Genomic DNA, 15452 nt, shown 5'->3' on the forward strand with positions numbered 1-15452 from the left:
GGACAAACTGTCCATCCCTGCCACACACTGGTGATTGGCCCTGCCTCTAGCAAGACTCAGGAACGTGGTTTCAGCCTGTTCGCTGATGTCATTGGAGGGTCTTGATGTAGGGATGGACTCCGGGAGGTAGATGGAGATACAAGATGAAAGCAGATGGAGGCAAGGGAGGCTTGTTGCCTGCAGAACCCCTATCGGGAGTGTTCGGAAGAGCCCACTCTTTCTTCAGCCTGGGCCACCAATGTCAAGGTCTGTATCAATGGGCTGCCTCTTCAGAAGTTCTTTGCGTTTGCAACTGCTTGATAGCCATTGGATTTTGCGCCTTGTCTTATCGGCGGAAGTACCACCCTAAATGTGTCCATTCTTGACCGGGACAGCTGAATCAGAAGGTTCTATGTCGGTGTCGGTGTCGGTGTCGTTGTCGGTGTCGCCTATGTACAGATGAAGTCAGCCAGGAATTGGCGGTCAGACTTTTCTCTGAGTCTCTCGACTGACCAAGACAAAGGCTCAGTTGGCTCCGAAGGCTAAGGCGGTAAGGCCATGCGATCAACGGCTTGTCCAAAGAAGATTTTCACATGTATGCCAAGTTGACAGCCAAACAGCCCGGCAAGTTGGAAGCGCCCAGGTACTTGCTAATACACGAAGATCGGCAGGAGACGCACGGATTGTGCTCTGGCCCGACACAAAGAGAAGCAGGTAGCCGCGCCAAAAAAAGCCTTCCACAATCCCTGCTCAGAACTTCAGGAATGTCGATGAACGTGGATGCATGCCAGACGACGCGACCCCCTATCTACATTGTACACTATTTCGCGCCCTGAGACAAGGCCCTATCAGCGACCCACGCGAGGCTCCAGTTTATCTTTTATCTCAACCAAGGTGACGAGCACTTATTTCCAGCCTGGCGTGATTGTGGACTAAAATACAGACTTTCTCACTGGACAAAATGCCTCGTAAAGTGGACTGTGCTGCACTCACACAAGATGAACCTCGCGTCTCACCGTGAGAGGAAGTGGAGGACAATAGGGGTGTCAACTCGCAGAACTCCAGTCTCCAGCAGGCAAGCCAGACACACACACACGCACACACACACACACACACACACAGAGAGAGAGAGAGAGAGAGAGAGCCGATCCCTGGTGGAGAAGGGCTGCGAGGTGGAAAATGTCGCCCTTAGCTCTCGGCACGGTGCATGAAGCAGACGCAGGTAGACCAAAAATCCCAATGGATTTTGAGTGCTATTGGCGGTGAGGTTGACCTTCACACCGATGAATGGGGCCAAAGCTCCACCACACCGGCATAACATTGATAATGGATTTTGCCTTCGAATCTTGGTCGCTATGACGGCCGCCTTCATTGGATGATGATCTCAATTTCAAACCTTTGCTGGACGCTGAACCCTGGCGAGGCTGCACAGTCAAACTTGGTTTCATGAGGGATTTCACGCGCAATGCCGTAGGTAGCAGCCTAAGACTGTGGTAAGATTACGTCTTAATGCATCGGCACCAGGCAATGAGGCAATGAGGCCGGTTTGCGTCCGGACGGCAGAATGAGAGGCTGGGTCAGGGAAGAAGAGATACCCGCAAGGGTAGCCGAGAATAATAGCGAAACGACGCCATGGGAGAACTTTCCAATCACTGCAATCTACGTTTACGCAAGTCGATACCGTATGCGCCCGTCGTTGCGAGCAAGCATGCAGAACTACGCCTCGTCCAGCCATCTCGCAAACGTGGCAGTAACTCGGCGTCCTAGCTCGCTCGTATGCAGAAGACAAAGATAACACAGAATTGCATCAATCAATGCTCGACGTCGCACGAGTCAGTAGTGGCGCCAGCAAGGGAAACTCAACTGAATGACTGCAGGGAAAGAGATGTAAATCACTTCACCTGATGTTACAGCACAGAAAACAGCAACGTTGATCTACATCATTGGCGGTCAGAATCGGTAGGAAAAAACCACGGCACATCATACTTGTGGAAAAATAGAAAATGCCTCAATTTTCCAGGATTCACTTGATTTATCCTGGCCTAGATTGCAAATAGTGCGATTTCTAGTAGTCTTAGGAGGATGAATGACGCGCACCGTTAATTTCGAGTCAAGAGTCGAGGTGAAAAGACGTCAATCGCCGCGACCTTGAGACAACATGGCATCTGCAACCCCACATCACATATAAATGCCAAATGTCACGATAGCTTCAACCCCGGATCAGGACCACCATAAAATCTCTGTGTCTCTGCCAATCCCGCGACAAACGCCGATCTGCACCGGAGACAATCGTTGCATACGGTGAGCCATGTGACTGGGGCGCTCTCCTAAAGTAGGATCTTGTTACTACAACGTGAAGTGAAGCCGCGAAGGTCAAGATATTGCTTTCGGGAGGTTGGGCTCGCATCAGCAGCTTCGAAAGGGGATAACGATTCGAGATCCCAGCCGTTTCGCACCAAAAAGTTTGCTGGTGTTCAAGCGATGCAGCTTGTCGGGCTCAACAGCAGTAACAACATGGCGTCAAGCCGAGACGTGTGCTAGAAGCAGACTGCCCACAAGGCCGGTCACGTTGGAAGCCTCGCATTTCATCAAAATTTGCGTTTCATGAGTTCAATGCAGTATGAATCGGTTCCTACGATCAATTGTTGCCGCTCACAGGTCTTATCCTCACCCTCATCGACAAAGTTCGCTACTTCCCTTGCCAATTTGCAGTAGTGTCAACAAGAGACGTTGAAGTAAAATGTCCCAGTCCCATTTTTGAACCCACCGCAAAGGTGTCACCAACAACCGGTCCATTTTTTCGTCCACGATGTTCAGACGGCGGGTTTTATGGAGAAACCCGATCGTCGGGATGAGGCTGAACGACAGACGTCGTGTCAAAAAAAAAAAACTGCCCACGATGCGAGCAACAGCCCGACAAGGCCTGCTGAGATGCTTGCAAGTGCATTCATGATGCTATCTCGTTCCTATCATCCAGAAGCCTATTGACTCATTATTGTTAAACCTAGAAAGCGGCGCTAATTTACTGATGCTCCTGCGATCACCATCTATAGATTGCTTTCTTGTTCAGTCGCACAGAGAGGAAGCGGAAAGCACGCAACAGTAAACAGCAGCAAGCATAAGGTACTGATCGATTTAGCACAGAGCCAAGCTCGTGGTGAGTTCGTAAGTAAAGTCAGCTTGAGTACAAATGACGATCTCGCCTGCACGAGCGCTGCGTGCCGCCATTGCCAGAGCTGCCGAGCACTCTGCCACGTCTCCCTCATCAGGCTCACCTATCACTGCATTTCGGTGATACAGAGTAGCTATCGGCCAAAACTTTAGTGGTCCGCATTGCCTATCACGGGCTGCGGCAGCATCTCGGTCAGGAAGTGGGCCGCGAGGAAGTTGGATGGGGAAAGATCGTCGGATTGGAGCCGTCTTCGGCGAGGGTGGGGAGGTTGTCATCGGCGGCGGGCTCTTATTTGGAGTGGTCCGGAACCGATGTGGGGTCTTGACAGTGCCGGAGCCGCGGTAGTATGGTAGATACATGTGACGGCAACGCAGGGAAAACAGGCACCGTATCTGCGTTGTTTGCTGATTTTGTCACATCTCACCCATTATTCGATGGTTACACGTATACAATCACGTTTACTGCATCTCATTCCAATAAGAGAAGGTAACATTGATAGGATGACCAGGGTGTGACCTATTTTGTCAAGAAAGCGATTGCTTCCAAGTGGACTGTATTTAGAAACACTGCAATAAAGACGTGATTGGGAATACGATTGTATTTCTTTCTGCATATGGAGCATTCTGCAAACACGTAAAATCAGTGTTCTGGTGGCCAAGTCACGTCATCAGACGTCTCCTCAATCATCATGGATAGAGGACTCGACATAGCAAGTAGAAGGAGAAGATCGGTCCATACGTATGTGTTTTTGTGTAAACGCAAGAAGAGAATGATAGACCCTTTCAACTAGTCAACTAAAGCCCGAATGCAGCTGTTTTAGGTCGCCCGTTATGCTAATGGCCGTGTAACTCCTGTTCGGGGGTCAAAGGCTTCGTAGACAGCCATGGGTCAGTCCTCAGCCATGAATAAAGCCGGAAATTTGTGTTTACTTTCGCTTTGGTGGTCTAATGTCTTGGTACATATTTGTTCGAGCCCTTAAGTAAGGTAGCCTAAGTCGAAAAGCAGCTTGGAATCTCGGCCAGAATTAAGCCTTATTGAACCACTAAACCTCAACTCCTAGAGTTTTTGGAGTCTAGAAGCCTGATACACTAAGCACTAGATAGCTGATGAGTTTTGTAATTATCAAATGTTATGCATCCTGCGCTGGTCTTTGGTCGACCAGAAAGGTGAAACCTGATAACTCTTATCTGCGCCCTATCAGCTCAGTCTCGATCCATCCAGCTCTTGAAAGGGTCAAATAATTTGGATCATTGCCACCGGCTTTGGCAGAATGAGTTATTCAATGTGAAGCAGCTATGCAAGTACCTACCTCGCCAGGGAGATTGTACCTGACAAGATTGGTGTGGCTGAGAATGGCCACGTCATAACGACAAAAAGCCTTTGATGGCCCAGAATCTCTGCATTTATAAAATGAAATCGATTCTTTTTCAACTAGATGGAGGCCAATGTCTCGGTCATTTTATTAGCACATATCAGATTGGAGGTTGTTGTTTCAGGGCATTCTCGATTCCTATACTTTTACGTATGCTCGACTGTTCATTGCATTTCATATCGTTTACTGAAATCAAAATGTTTCTCTTAACATTTTTACAGCCTAAGATCACTCATGAGGTCATTCTATCATACCAATACCCGAGAAGTCACTGCACAGGCATGCTCTACAACTGTCTTGACTAAAATATGAGGAATGAGCAGACTACTTGTAGCTGTCATAAATACAGCAAATAAATGAAGGACCACTCAAAAGTAGAGAAACTAGAATTTTTTGTTATTCTTCGAAAGGCCTGAGCAGACGGCCCACCCGAAGCAGAATTGTTAACCAATGTGGAGGTTGAACTCTTTAGAAGCAAAGATATGCTTCGTGTAGCAGCGTCTCTCGGCATAAAGCTAAATGGTATCTCATAGAGGTAGTACCAAAGTTCGGTTTCCAATCTCTTAGACCGAAGCCCTGCATCATGCAGTTTTCATCTCAATCGGCTGTGCAACAGTAGGTATGGCATTTTTGCCATGCTTGTCTTCGACCGACTCGATGCCTCCCTTTTCCTCTTCTCCGTCCACAGGCCTGATGCCAACCTCGGTGGCACTGAATGCATCAGCGATATTTCGGTACCTCGGAACAAAGTTGACAGCAAAAGCGTATGTCCATGCCAAGACGAAGAAGATAAGAGGGATGACCATAGCAATGCCCATGCCTTTGTGATCGGCGACGACACCAAGCAGGGGCGGTACCACGGCACCCCCAGAGACACCTAGATTCCATAAATTAGAGACGGCACGCTTGATTCTGACTTTTGGGGGGAGTACTCACCTGCAATGATGAAGCCACTTCCACGCTTTGAGTGCCGGCCCAGACCTCTCATACCTAGAGCAACGATTGTCGGGAAGCAAATGGATTCAAAAAACAGAACAATGTAAAGCATGGCCATGCCAGTGTCACCATGTTGAGTGATGGATGGGGCAATGAAGATAATGCAGGAGGAAAGGAATGCCAGGAACACCCAACGGGGCTTGACGTAGTGCATAATGCCAACACCGGCAAAACGGCCAATTGCAAAAGCAGCTTGGGCTCCAGCAAGAAGTTTCGAGCCGAGCGCGTTGTCAGTGTTCTCCCGACGCTCCGTGACGTAGTTGATGAAAAATCTGGATAGCGCGGTCAGCGTTCAATCGAGCGGGGGCTATCAGCGAGCTGGAACGAACCCTGCGATGGCTACCTGAGCACCAGTGTAGCAGAATTGAGCAAAAGAAGCGTGGAAGAGACGGTACTGCTTCCTAAAGGGCTTGTCGTCAACGTTGGCGTGCGTCTCGGAAGCCTGGAAAGCCATGTCGGCGTCGGTGATCTCTGGGATTCGAGCTAGCCAGAAGACGATTGCGAGCCCCCAGACAAAAACGGCGATGGCCAGATAGACCCACTGAACATTCTCGAGAGCACGCTTGTCGTCGAAGGCGAAGAAGACATAGGACCCCATGACGGGAGCTACGACGGTACCGATACCGTTGAAGGCTTGGGATATATTGATTCGAATCTCGCTATACTTGGGAGGACCGCAGACGGTGATGTATGGGTTGGCGGCTGTTTCGAGCGAGCCGAGGCCATTACCGATGATGAAGATGGCGGCGCAGAAGCCGCCGAAGCTCTTGGCAATAATGCATGGAATCGCAATGAGGGCACCCAAGCCGTATAGGAAGAGTCCGAAGACGAAGGTGGCTTTGTACCCCCAGTGTCTCAGGATCCACGCCGCGTGACCGAGACTGGCAATAATATAGGCTCTATCAGGTAATTGTCAGCGTCTGCACATTATGATCATAACTATCGGGAGTCGGGCGGTATTAGAAGGGGGAATGACTGTGGTGCATCATACGTCACCCCGCTCAACGCTGTTTCGAACGCGAGAAGGTGGAAAACGATGAGCAATACACTGGCCAGCTCCTCCTGGCCAGTTGTCACCGAGCAAGAAAGAATCGCGACGGTAGACTTACCCGAAATAAGCGGCTTGTAAGCCAGAGGACCGAGCCCTGGTAATGTGAAGTGTATCCTGGAAATGCTTGTTGAGAGTGTCAAGGAGGCCTGGCGATGATGCAATGTCAGCATTTGGGCTTCTCATCATAGGCTATTGCGCGGCTGCAACGTACCGTAGGAGAAGCCCCAGAGAAAGAAGAGGATGGTTACAAGGACGATTGGGAACAGGGACTCCCTTAGCGTCAACTCAGCAGCGTTTGTACGGACATTGTCCTTCTGGCGCAAAGACCGTTTGTGGAAAAACTCCTTGAGACCCATCTTGCAGGTTGTACGAAGATGGTCAAGCTCTGTGTTGAGTCTGGTTGAGGCGTTTGTGGGTATTCGAGTGTTTGCGACCGGTATGGTGGCAAGGTCAAAGCCGTGCTCAGCGACGAGCCGGAAGTAGTAGTAGCCGTTGGACCGATGGACTACACTGGTGAGGTGGTGAGACGTGTCTGAGAGCAGATAAGAATTCTTCTGGAACGAGGAGAGCTGGTTCGGACGAAAGCTTATAAGAACGCAAGCCGGCTGAACTCTCGGTCGTTTCGAGTCTCTATTCCCCTGTGCGAAAGCAAGATGGACATGACCATCCTTGGCCTCGTCTTGGCCTCTCCAAGGTTACATGACCACAATCCCCGATCAAATGGCCAATGACACATTCAAGTATCGGCCCTGAACGAAGAGTACAGGGTGGAGCAGCGGTCCTTTGGACTGATCTGGGGTAATTAACGGGCGTTTGGAGAGGATTGCGGGGATGGGCACTGCGAGCTCTGAGTCGCCGGGCAAGCTGATACGGACCCATCCATCTCCGTTCGAAGTGCGGGGTGAAGGTTGGGGCAGCCAGTCGAAGAAGACGGGTGGATATCTGGAGAGGGCAGAGAACAAGAGAGTTCGCGACGCTGCCTTGGCATGCTCATTTTCTGCTCAATAAGGTTGCGATTCCCCCGAATCAAAAGCGAGGAGAATGGCCGTCGAGCGAGGGTGAGTGGGAGTTCTTTTAACTCTATGTGGTGGTGACTAGGTATGGAGGAGCGGCAGTTCATCAAGTCTGGGGTAAACGGTCTGGGGTTCGATTTAAAAATGGCCCGGAGGAGGGCGCTCAGATTGCGGAGTGAGCTGATGGTCATTGGTTCGGTGGACACACTGAGAAGCCTGTTGGTTCTCTGCCAGGACCAGGGGGGGAACGTTACATTACCTCCGCAGTTTGCTCCGTGACATCTATTACACTGATGTGTAGTATTTGATTCGCTCTAGTGAACAAGCTTCGCATCTGCGACGCGATCTGAATGTCAGAGACCTGGTTCCAGGCAACTGGAATCTCTTCTCGAAAATTTGACGTGTTGACAAGGCGTTCGGTGCGTCTAGGGCTGCTCAGCGATGGTTGGGTTTAGCCAACCAGGATATGCTGGGTTAGACCTTTCCAATTTCCACCGTTGCTCGCGAGAAGTACTTTTGGGCGCCGCCAGCCGAATACCTCAAACCGGTTATGAGTTGTTGAGGCAAGCAAAGCAGATCTCTGTTAGAGTTTCATAAACAATATCCTCGGGGTCGGACACCAGAACACGTATTATCTTTGCGAACTAAATGGGGGCGGAGAAGCCACGCTTGTGTCAATCCTCAGGTTATGGCTTATGTTCACAACTGCTTCAGCCCTACCTCAGGCCTATCCAGGGACGACAAGATAAGAGCAACGTCAGCATTGTCATCGGTTTGCGTACCAAAATCAGGAAGATCGCATCACGGTCGAACGAAAAGTGAGTGTTCTTCCTGCCAAGTCTAAAGAGCTTGGACAACCTCGTGACCTGAGTTCAGCCAAGACGCTATCAGCTGCCGAAAGTTGTGCCTCCGGCAATGGAGTTTGGAAAATGACATGAGCCGAAATCTCCGAATCCGAAAGTGATTCCCGGCTAAATTACGTGATTCTGAACATGTCACTCTAGGAAGACCGCGGCTGGCACCGCCTGGGTTCAGCTGGTTGGCCATTTTCGCTGAGGCCATGACACTCATGTCTCCACGGCCACAAACCATGTAAATTTGTCGGTGTACGTTTGTCCACATAATAAATGATCCAAAGCTGCATATTCTTTATATAAACAGAGAAACGATACTCTAGCCGTGGCTCGAATCGTCTTCTAGCCGACTCTGAAATACGCTTCAGCCGTCATTTCTTTCCCTCCTCAAGTCTATTTGACAAGTGCTTTCATAGCTCCATGTGAATCAAGCCGACTTTCCAGAAAATGATAGGTACATGTAAGATATTTTATTCCAAACTTTTGATAGCTTTAAAAATCAAGAAAACGTGTTCTCTGTTTACGCTGGCAGGATTGTGCGACCAAATGCCCTTCCTAGTCCTTGCACCACGATGGAAACCAATAACTGGATGAGATTATCTTAACTTGCTTTCTTACCGATTTCTTTTTTCCTAATCTTTGATTTTTTGGTGGGGTTAATTTGAGTAGTGTGGATGATTCCAATGTTGTTTATCTTCAGTCTTACAAGCTCTGTCAAGCACTCATTAAAGTGTGACTGATCAGTTCTTAAGATTTCCGGAAAAGTAGAACTGTAGAACCGGAAACCACAATCATAGTATGAAGAGGCTAGCTTATCTGAAGGCAATCAATTTGACGTAGTGGGAAGTGTTAAATGAATTGTGTCCTCCTATTCACTGACCTAGGCTTCATTTTCCAAAGTATCATTGGTTGCTTCTCTCCTGTGAACCGATGCTTGGAGGATACTTACATCGATCGCGACCTAGCCCATTGTATAATAGACCTTGCCGGTCCATCCCGGAGGAAGAGCATCGCACCAGTGCGGGTAAATTGGTGCGTACATCACCTGGAGGCCCAGTAATTGCGGTCATGAAGGAGAAACAACTTTCACGCAGCCGGTACCGATGTTGACTGCTTTATGCCGGTGACCTCTCCACTCTCGTATATGTAAGAATCGATCCGAACTGTTCCGGCATCTATGTATCATGCCGTTGAAATCTCGACCATTTCCAAAGTCGTCAGGCGGCCCAGGCCCAGTAAGGAGCAAAGGAAGAAATTGGAGGAAATCACGTGTTAAGATTTGTATTATATGATCGTATCTTACATATCTTGGCTCACTTCTTAGCTCATATCTTGAAGTGAGGCTGTTCCGCCTTGCTAAAATGTTTCTGTAGTCTGAAAACACTCCAGTCGAGTTCGCATTGGTTGAAATTCAGATAACAGAGCTATTACCTAGCTTGATCAATGATGAATTCACTGCATGCATTTTTCATCGACTCATCATTCGAAATCTTCCTTTGCGAGACGGTACCACCAAGTACTCCATCTAGCGAACGTCCAGATAAAATCAGTCTTTCCGCTCAAAGCACTTCGGAACATCCCCTCAAAAAGTCAAGATGTCATGACATATGAGCACTTAATCTTGCACGCGCAGTAAGATCATGAGATGCTGTCAATGTTTCACCGGAATACCCTCGTCGACATAATGTACTTTCTTACAAACACCAAGCGCTTTGAAACAGCGTACTCATAGAGGCTACATGCGTCACAAGATGAAGAAAGTTTTACTATAGTCGGTGATATGGGGCAGCAGCCGTCATTGCTCCATCGCGCCGTCTTCAGTTGTCTGTGACGCGTCCACTCTCGTCATGGCCCCTCCCGGGTCGGCAGGCCCCTTATTCCGGTCTAGGATAGATGTCGGTTCATGCATGGCGGGAATGCTAGCACGATGCAACTATATGCCGTATGTTATCAAAATTTGCCATAGCCCGTTAGCCCATGCCATCCCTTGCAAGTTGCATCGACCCTCGACCCGGTGGTGCGGATACTCCCTTAGCCGTCGCTGTCTGGCATTGTCTGGCGATGTGAATAGAGGCACGGACAAGAGCTTCACATTCGTTCAAATGGGATCACAGGTCTCAGACTATCGGGTTGAGATTAATCTGAGCAGGCCATATGAGGTTCACTGGAACAGGACAGGCAGATTGGTGTGGCAAAGTCTGATTCTGGCGAGCATTTCCGTCCATAATCGTCTTCGAAATTCCTCATGGCGAGGCCTGGCGTCACTGCATTTGACCTGTCAAGAGGAGAATGCTTCATAGCTTTTCCCGGGGCTGCTAATGAGAACGATCATATAGGTCCAGTTGACGGCCACCCCGACCGTAAACGCAGATATTCCAAAAGTCTTCTAGACTGAAGCACAAGCGACATTGACTGCAGCAAAGGATCCAATAGCGCGCAGAAACAGGCGGCATGCACCTCATGCGACAGTGACAATGGCATGTCATTACAGGCAGGCCGCAAGCACATGTACACATCCCTACACTCCAGGATCAGGATGTCTCCCCTGGCAGCTCATCGCCCAGCATCGCCCAGTCGAAAATGGCCGACTTGGCCTACCGAGTGGTGGTGTCAAGGTGATGTGTGAGGTCGGTCAGTCCTGGCCTACGGATCGAGCACGTGGGTTCGGGCACGGCGAACTGGTGGGCGGCTCTGCCGCAGTTGGGGACGAGCCAAGCGGCGCGGGAACGGCTGGACCTTTGAGAACCGGATCACAACCGCAGTGTTACGAGCCATCGATCCCGTGTGCTCGGGTTGCCGGAAGCCTGTCACGCGGTCTGATGTTTGCAGCCTCACGGTCCACGGAGTGTGATTTGAGAGTCTGTCTCACCACAGCTGAAGACCGGTCGGCTTGCATCCCAACTTGCCAATGTCGTGGCATGCAGCGCCGAGATTTTTGTCATCAAGAAGGCAGAATGCTTGATCCTGTGGCAAGCTTTGCCAACCTTCCATGACTTCCATGGCACGCATGGTAGATGTTCCTTCGATACCGATCGACGGGTTGGGCGAGTCTTGGACGCGTCCTGGCATCGAGTACCCGACTTGGCGATTGGCATGCGGCGAACCTTCCAACCAGAACGTCAGACCAAGATTTTGATGAAGACAACTTCATCGCGTTCAATACGATGTGATTGCTTTGGAATTATTCCGAATCCTGGGCACGGACTGCAGTGACCAAGGGTGGTTGACATGTGCGCCGTCCCCGCCAAGCAGGGAACGATGAAAATGAATCGATCCCCAAAGAACGGCGCAACCAGGTTTCTCCGGCTTGCCACAGAGTTTCTTCGGCCTCGTTCGGTCCAAAAGCAAAGCGGGCGAGCAACCCCAATCGGGAGACCGAGTGGACTGGGAGGATTTCGTGAATCAGCTCACAGGCAGACAGGCAAGAGCATTTGTCAATCCCCGCAGGCTTCAGCTAGAACGCATGGAAAGCTGCCAAGCAGCAAATACTGCCATATGGTTCGTCGGCTGGCATGTCTCTCGTCGGAAAGTTGGTGGTGACAATACGGGGCTTTACCACAATGGGGACCGAGCGCCAAGAGCTGCTCGCCAAAGGTTTTGCAACAGACTTTTTTGGCAACGTGCTGGCGACGCGCTTTCCGGGTGGTCGAGACATCGGGCCAACAGTTGATCTGGTGGGGTTTGGCTGGCCGGTGGCTGAGTGAGCTCCTGCTCGAGGGCAAGACTGCGAGCCAAGGCCCCTCGTTCGCGGGGACTCTTGACTCTTCCAGGTGCCTGTGGAGAAGGAGGACATTGGTGTCCATGTAGGCAGACCGGAGAGGCAAACCCTTATCGGCAGGTTGGGCGACGGTCGAAGGAGGCGTGCGTGGGGTTCTCGTCCATTGGCAACATGGCCTCAGACCAAAAGGCCCGTCAAGATTGAAGACTGGCACCCAAGTGTGTGCAGCGAGACGGCGTAGCAACTGACGAGACGAGCAAGAAGGGTTTAAAGGGCTTGGCATGGTCTTAATATGTTGTTTGCCAAGTTCGACAGGCAGGGGGGGTCATCGACAAAGTCAAACGACTGTAGCAAACGGATGCCACACGTGGAGGGTTGAGGCCGCATGATTCGCCAACTTCAGATCCTCCCCAGATGATATTCTACGCTCAAATAAAGCTTGCTAGGTGGACCCGGGCTAAGCTGCTAGCATGCTAGGGATACCGACATCTTGGCACGCTAGCCGTAAACACTATCCTTGCTGCATCCCGTTCGGCGTGCCATTGAGGTCCCATCGACCATCGTCGAGTGAGAGTCTGAGAGAGTCGATGAAGTGGGTGAAATGGGGGTGTCCATTTAGAGAGGACAAACTCAGTCGGGTATGGCTACATATTGAACCAGGCTTAATTCAGGAGGGGGAAGAAGAGGGGAGGGGGGTGTATCAACACTTACACGGGATCAAGGCTGGTATCTGCTGCAAAAATGGACGGCCGCCACTTTCTGTCAGTCTGAATCCGAGTCGCCAAGAGAGCACATAAAAGATTCATCGTACGCACTCTTCCCAATTTTCGATATTCCGTGTGTTCTGTCTTCCCCAGCAAGCACCCCTTTCCCTCTCTCATCGAGACCACAGAACCTGCTCGCCAAGCCACAGCCAAGCAGCAGTCAGTCACAATGGCGCTCGATCAATACACCTATGTTTTTGCCATTGGCACGTTCTTTGCTTTGCTCGATGCATACAACAACGGTGCAAGTGAGTATAATTCCTCCATTGGGCGAACAGATACTGTCGCCGGAAAAAACTTTGGCACAATTCAAGACATCAGACACTGACCCGCCCAAACTTTCAGACGATGTCGCAAACGCCTGGGCGACGAGTGTGTCTTCGAGATCTATCACCTATAGACAGGCCATGGTCTTTGGTACCATCTTCGAGATGTTGGGCGCCATCACCGTTGGTGCGCGTACCGCCGATACCATCAAGAACGGCATCATCCCCAACAACGTTTTCCACGGCAACCCCGGCGTTCAGATGCTCGCCTTCACCTGTGCCCTGGCCGCCGCTTCTTCCTGGGTCATGTGGTGCACGCGACACTCTGCCCACGTCTCTTCGACTTACTCCCTAGTCTCTGCCGTGGCTGGTGTCGGCGTTGCTGTTGCAGGCGCTGATAAGGTTCAATGGGGCTGGAACGACGGCAAGGGTCTTGGTGCCATCTTCGCTGGTCTGGGTATGGCTCCCGCCATCTCAGGCTGCTTCGGTGCCATCATCTTCTGCCTCATCAAGTTCGTGGTTCACGTTCGCAAGAACCCTGTTCCCTGGGCTGTCTGGACTTCGCCCTTCTTCTTCCTCATTGCCGGTACCATCTGCACCCTGTCCATCGTCTACAAGGGCTCTCCCAACCTTGGTCTGGGCAAGAAACCTGCGTGGTACATCGCTGCCGTCACCATGGGAACTGGTGGTGGTCTCTGTGTCCTCGCCGCTCTCTTCTTCGTCCCCTTCGTCCACGCCAAGGTCATCAAGAAGGATTACACAATCAAGTGGTATCACTTTGTCTACGGTCCTCTTCTCTTCAAGCGTCCCGCTCCCGCAGATGCTGAGAAGGCCAAGGTTCCCAACTACGCTGTTGTCCAGGAGGATGAGCACGAGCAGACTCTGCCCTCCCACGAATCCGTAAAGTCTTCCGAGTCTGGTGACGAACCCCTCAAGGAGACTCACGAGAAGGAGACGCACGTCCCCCAGGAGAGGTCTCTGGCTGCTGCCGAGATTGGACAAGGCCCTACATACAAGCAGCTCCAGGCCGAGGGCGAGGCCAAGTTGCACGCCAAGATGATGAAGAAGCGTGGTCCTCTCGGATGGGCCATGCGCACCCTTCGCGACAACCCTTTGGGTGCTGGTCAGATCTATGAGCTCCACAACATGAAGATTGCCCTCAAGCGTATCCCCGCCATGATTACTGTCGGCGCTCTCTACGGTCTTCACTACGACATTCACGCTGCTCAGACTGGCGTCGCCGGCACCCCCGAGGGTGAGCGCATGAAGCGCGTCTATGCCAGCGCTAAGAAGTACCCCAACGAGGTCGAACACACCTACTCCTTTGTCCAGATTATCACCGCTTGTACTGCTTCTTTCGCTCACGGTGCCAACGATATCGGTAACTCTGTCGGCCCCTGGGCCGTCATCTACTCTGCCTGGAGCACCGGCGACGCTGCTGCTGCCAAGGCTCCTGTCCCTGTCTGGCAGCTGGCTGTTCTCTCCGCTACAATTTCTCTGGGTCTCATCACCTACGGCTACAACATCATGAAGGGTAAGTCTCATCAAAACCATGGCCTAGTTGACCATGCCACTAACAGAAAACAGTCATGGGCAATAAGATCACCTACCACTCCCCCAGCCGTGGGTCTTCCATGGAGATGGGTGCCGCCATCACTGTCCTCGTCTTCTCTCAGTACTCTCTGCCCGTTTCTACCTCTATGTGTATCACGGGTGCCACCGTCGGTGTCGGTCTGTGCAACGGTACTCTCAAGGCTGTCAACTTCCAGCGTGTTGGTCTCTTGGTCTTCTCTTGGATCATGACGATTCCCGTTGCCGGCACTCTTGGCGGCGTTCTCATGGGCCTGTTCCTCAACGCTCCTCACTTCTAAGCGCATCGAATCTCTTCCCACCGGGAACCTTTACTTGATACCATCTCTACTAGATTTAATGTACATGAACAAAAAGGGGGCTTGGCATAGCAAACAAAGGCAGGCTGTTTTCCAGTAGCATCAATACCACAATCATGACGAATAGATTCATCGCGATCAAGCCAAGCACTTGGCGTAGTCTGAAAGTAACTGAGTGACATATGCAAAGGCGCAGCGTCGGCAACGCTTTTGGGGAAGAATCCCACCAAGGCCGGAGCGGGTGCCCGTCCGCGGCGCGTCCCACTCTAGAAGACAAGCCTGATATGTGACATGTTCATATGACAAGGAGCTACCCATTTTCTTAGGGTAGTTATATTTTCAGACGAATAATGCCACCCTATCGTGGATCTTGATCTC

The 15452-nt window shown here is 51.0% G+C and overlaps 3 protein-coding genes across 3 annotated transcripts; 1 reads left to right on the top strand and 2 right to left on the bottom strand.

Moving 5' to 3' along the window:
- Positions 1-5104: 5104 nt before the first annotated feature.
- On the bottom strand, positions 5105-6926 carry CORC01_04708 (glucose/galactose transporter; the record flags this gene model as incomplete). Its single annotated transcript, XM_022616355.1, has 5 exons — positions 5105-5400; positions 5460-5791; positions 5849-6418; positions 6629-6716; positions 6782-6926. The coding sequence occupies 5 exons, from the start codon at positions 6924-6926 to the stop codon at positions 5105-5107; spliced, it is 1431 nt and encodes a 476-aa protein (XP_022477206.1).
- Positions 6927-11302: 4376 nt separating this feature from the next.
- CORC01_04709 (uncharacterized protein) lies at positions 11303-12240 on the bottom strand (the record flags this gene model as incomplete). Its single annotated transcript, XM_022616356.1, has 3 exons — positions 11303-11549; positions 11731-11821; positions 11994-12240. 3 exons carry the CDS (start codon positions 12238-12240, stop codon positions 11303-11305), a joined length of 585 nt encoding a protein of 194 aa, XP_022477207.1.
- A 695-nt stretch (positions 12241-12935) lies between these two features.
- CORC01_04710 (phosphate transporter) lies at positions 12936-15056 on the top strand (the record flags this gene model as incomplete). Its single annotated transcript, XM_022616357.1, has 3 exons — positions 12936-13167; positions 13265-14719; positions 14773-15056. Coding segments are annotated over 3 exons (1971 nt in total), but the record flags the coding sequence as incomplete, so codon positions are not given.
- Positions 15057-15452: the final 396 nt, after the last annotated feature.

This window comes from Colletotrichum orchidophilum, assembly GCF_001831195.1.
Source record: "Colletotrichum orchidophilum strain IMI 309357 chromosome Unknown Scaffold_31.1, whole genome shotgun sequence".
NCBI lineage: Eukaryota > Fungi > Ascomycota > Sordariomycetes > Glomerellales > Glomerellaceae > Colletotrichum > Colletotrichum orchidophilum.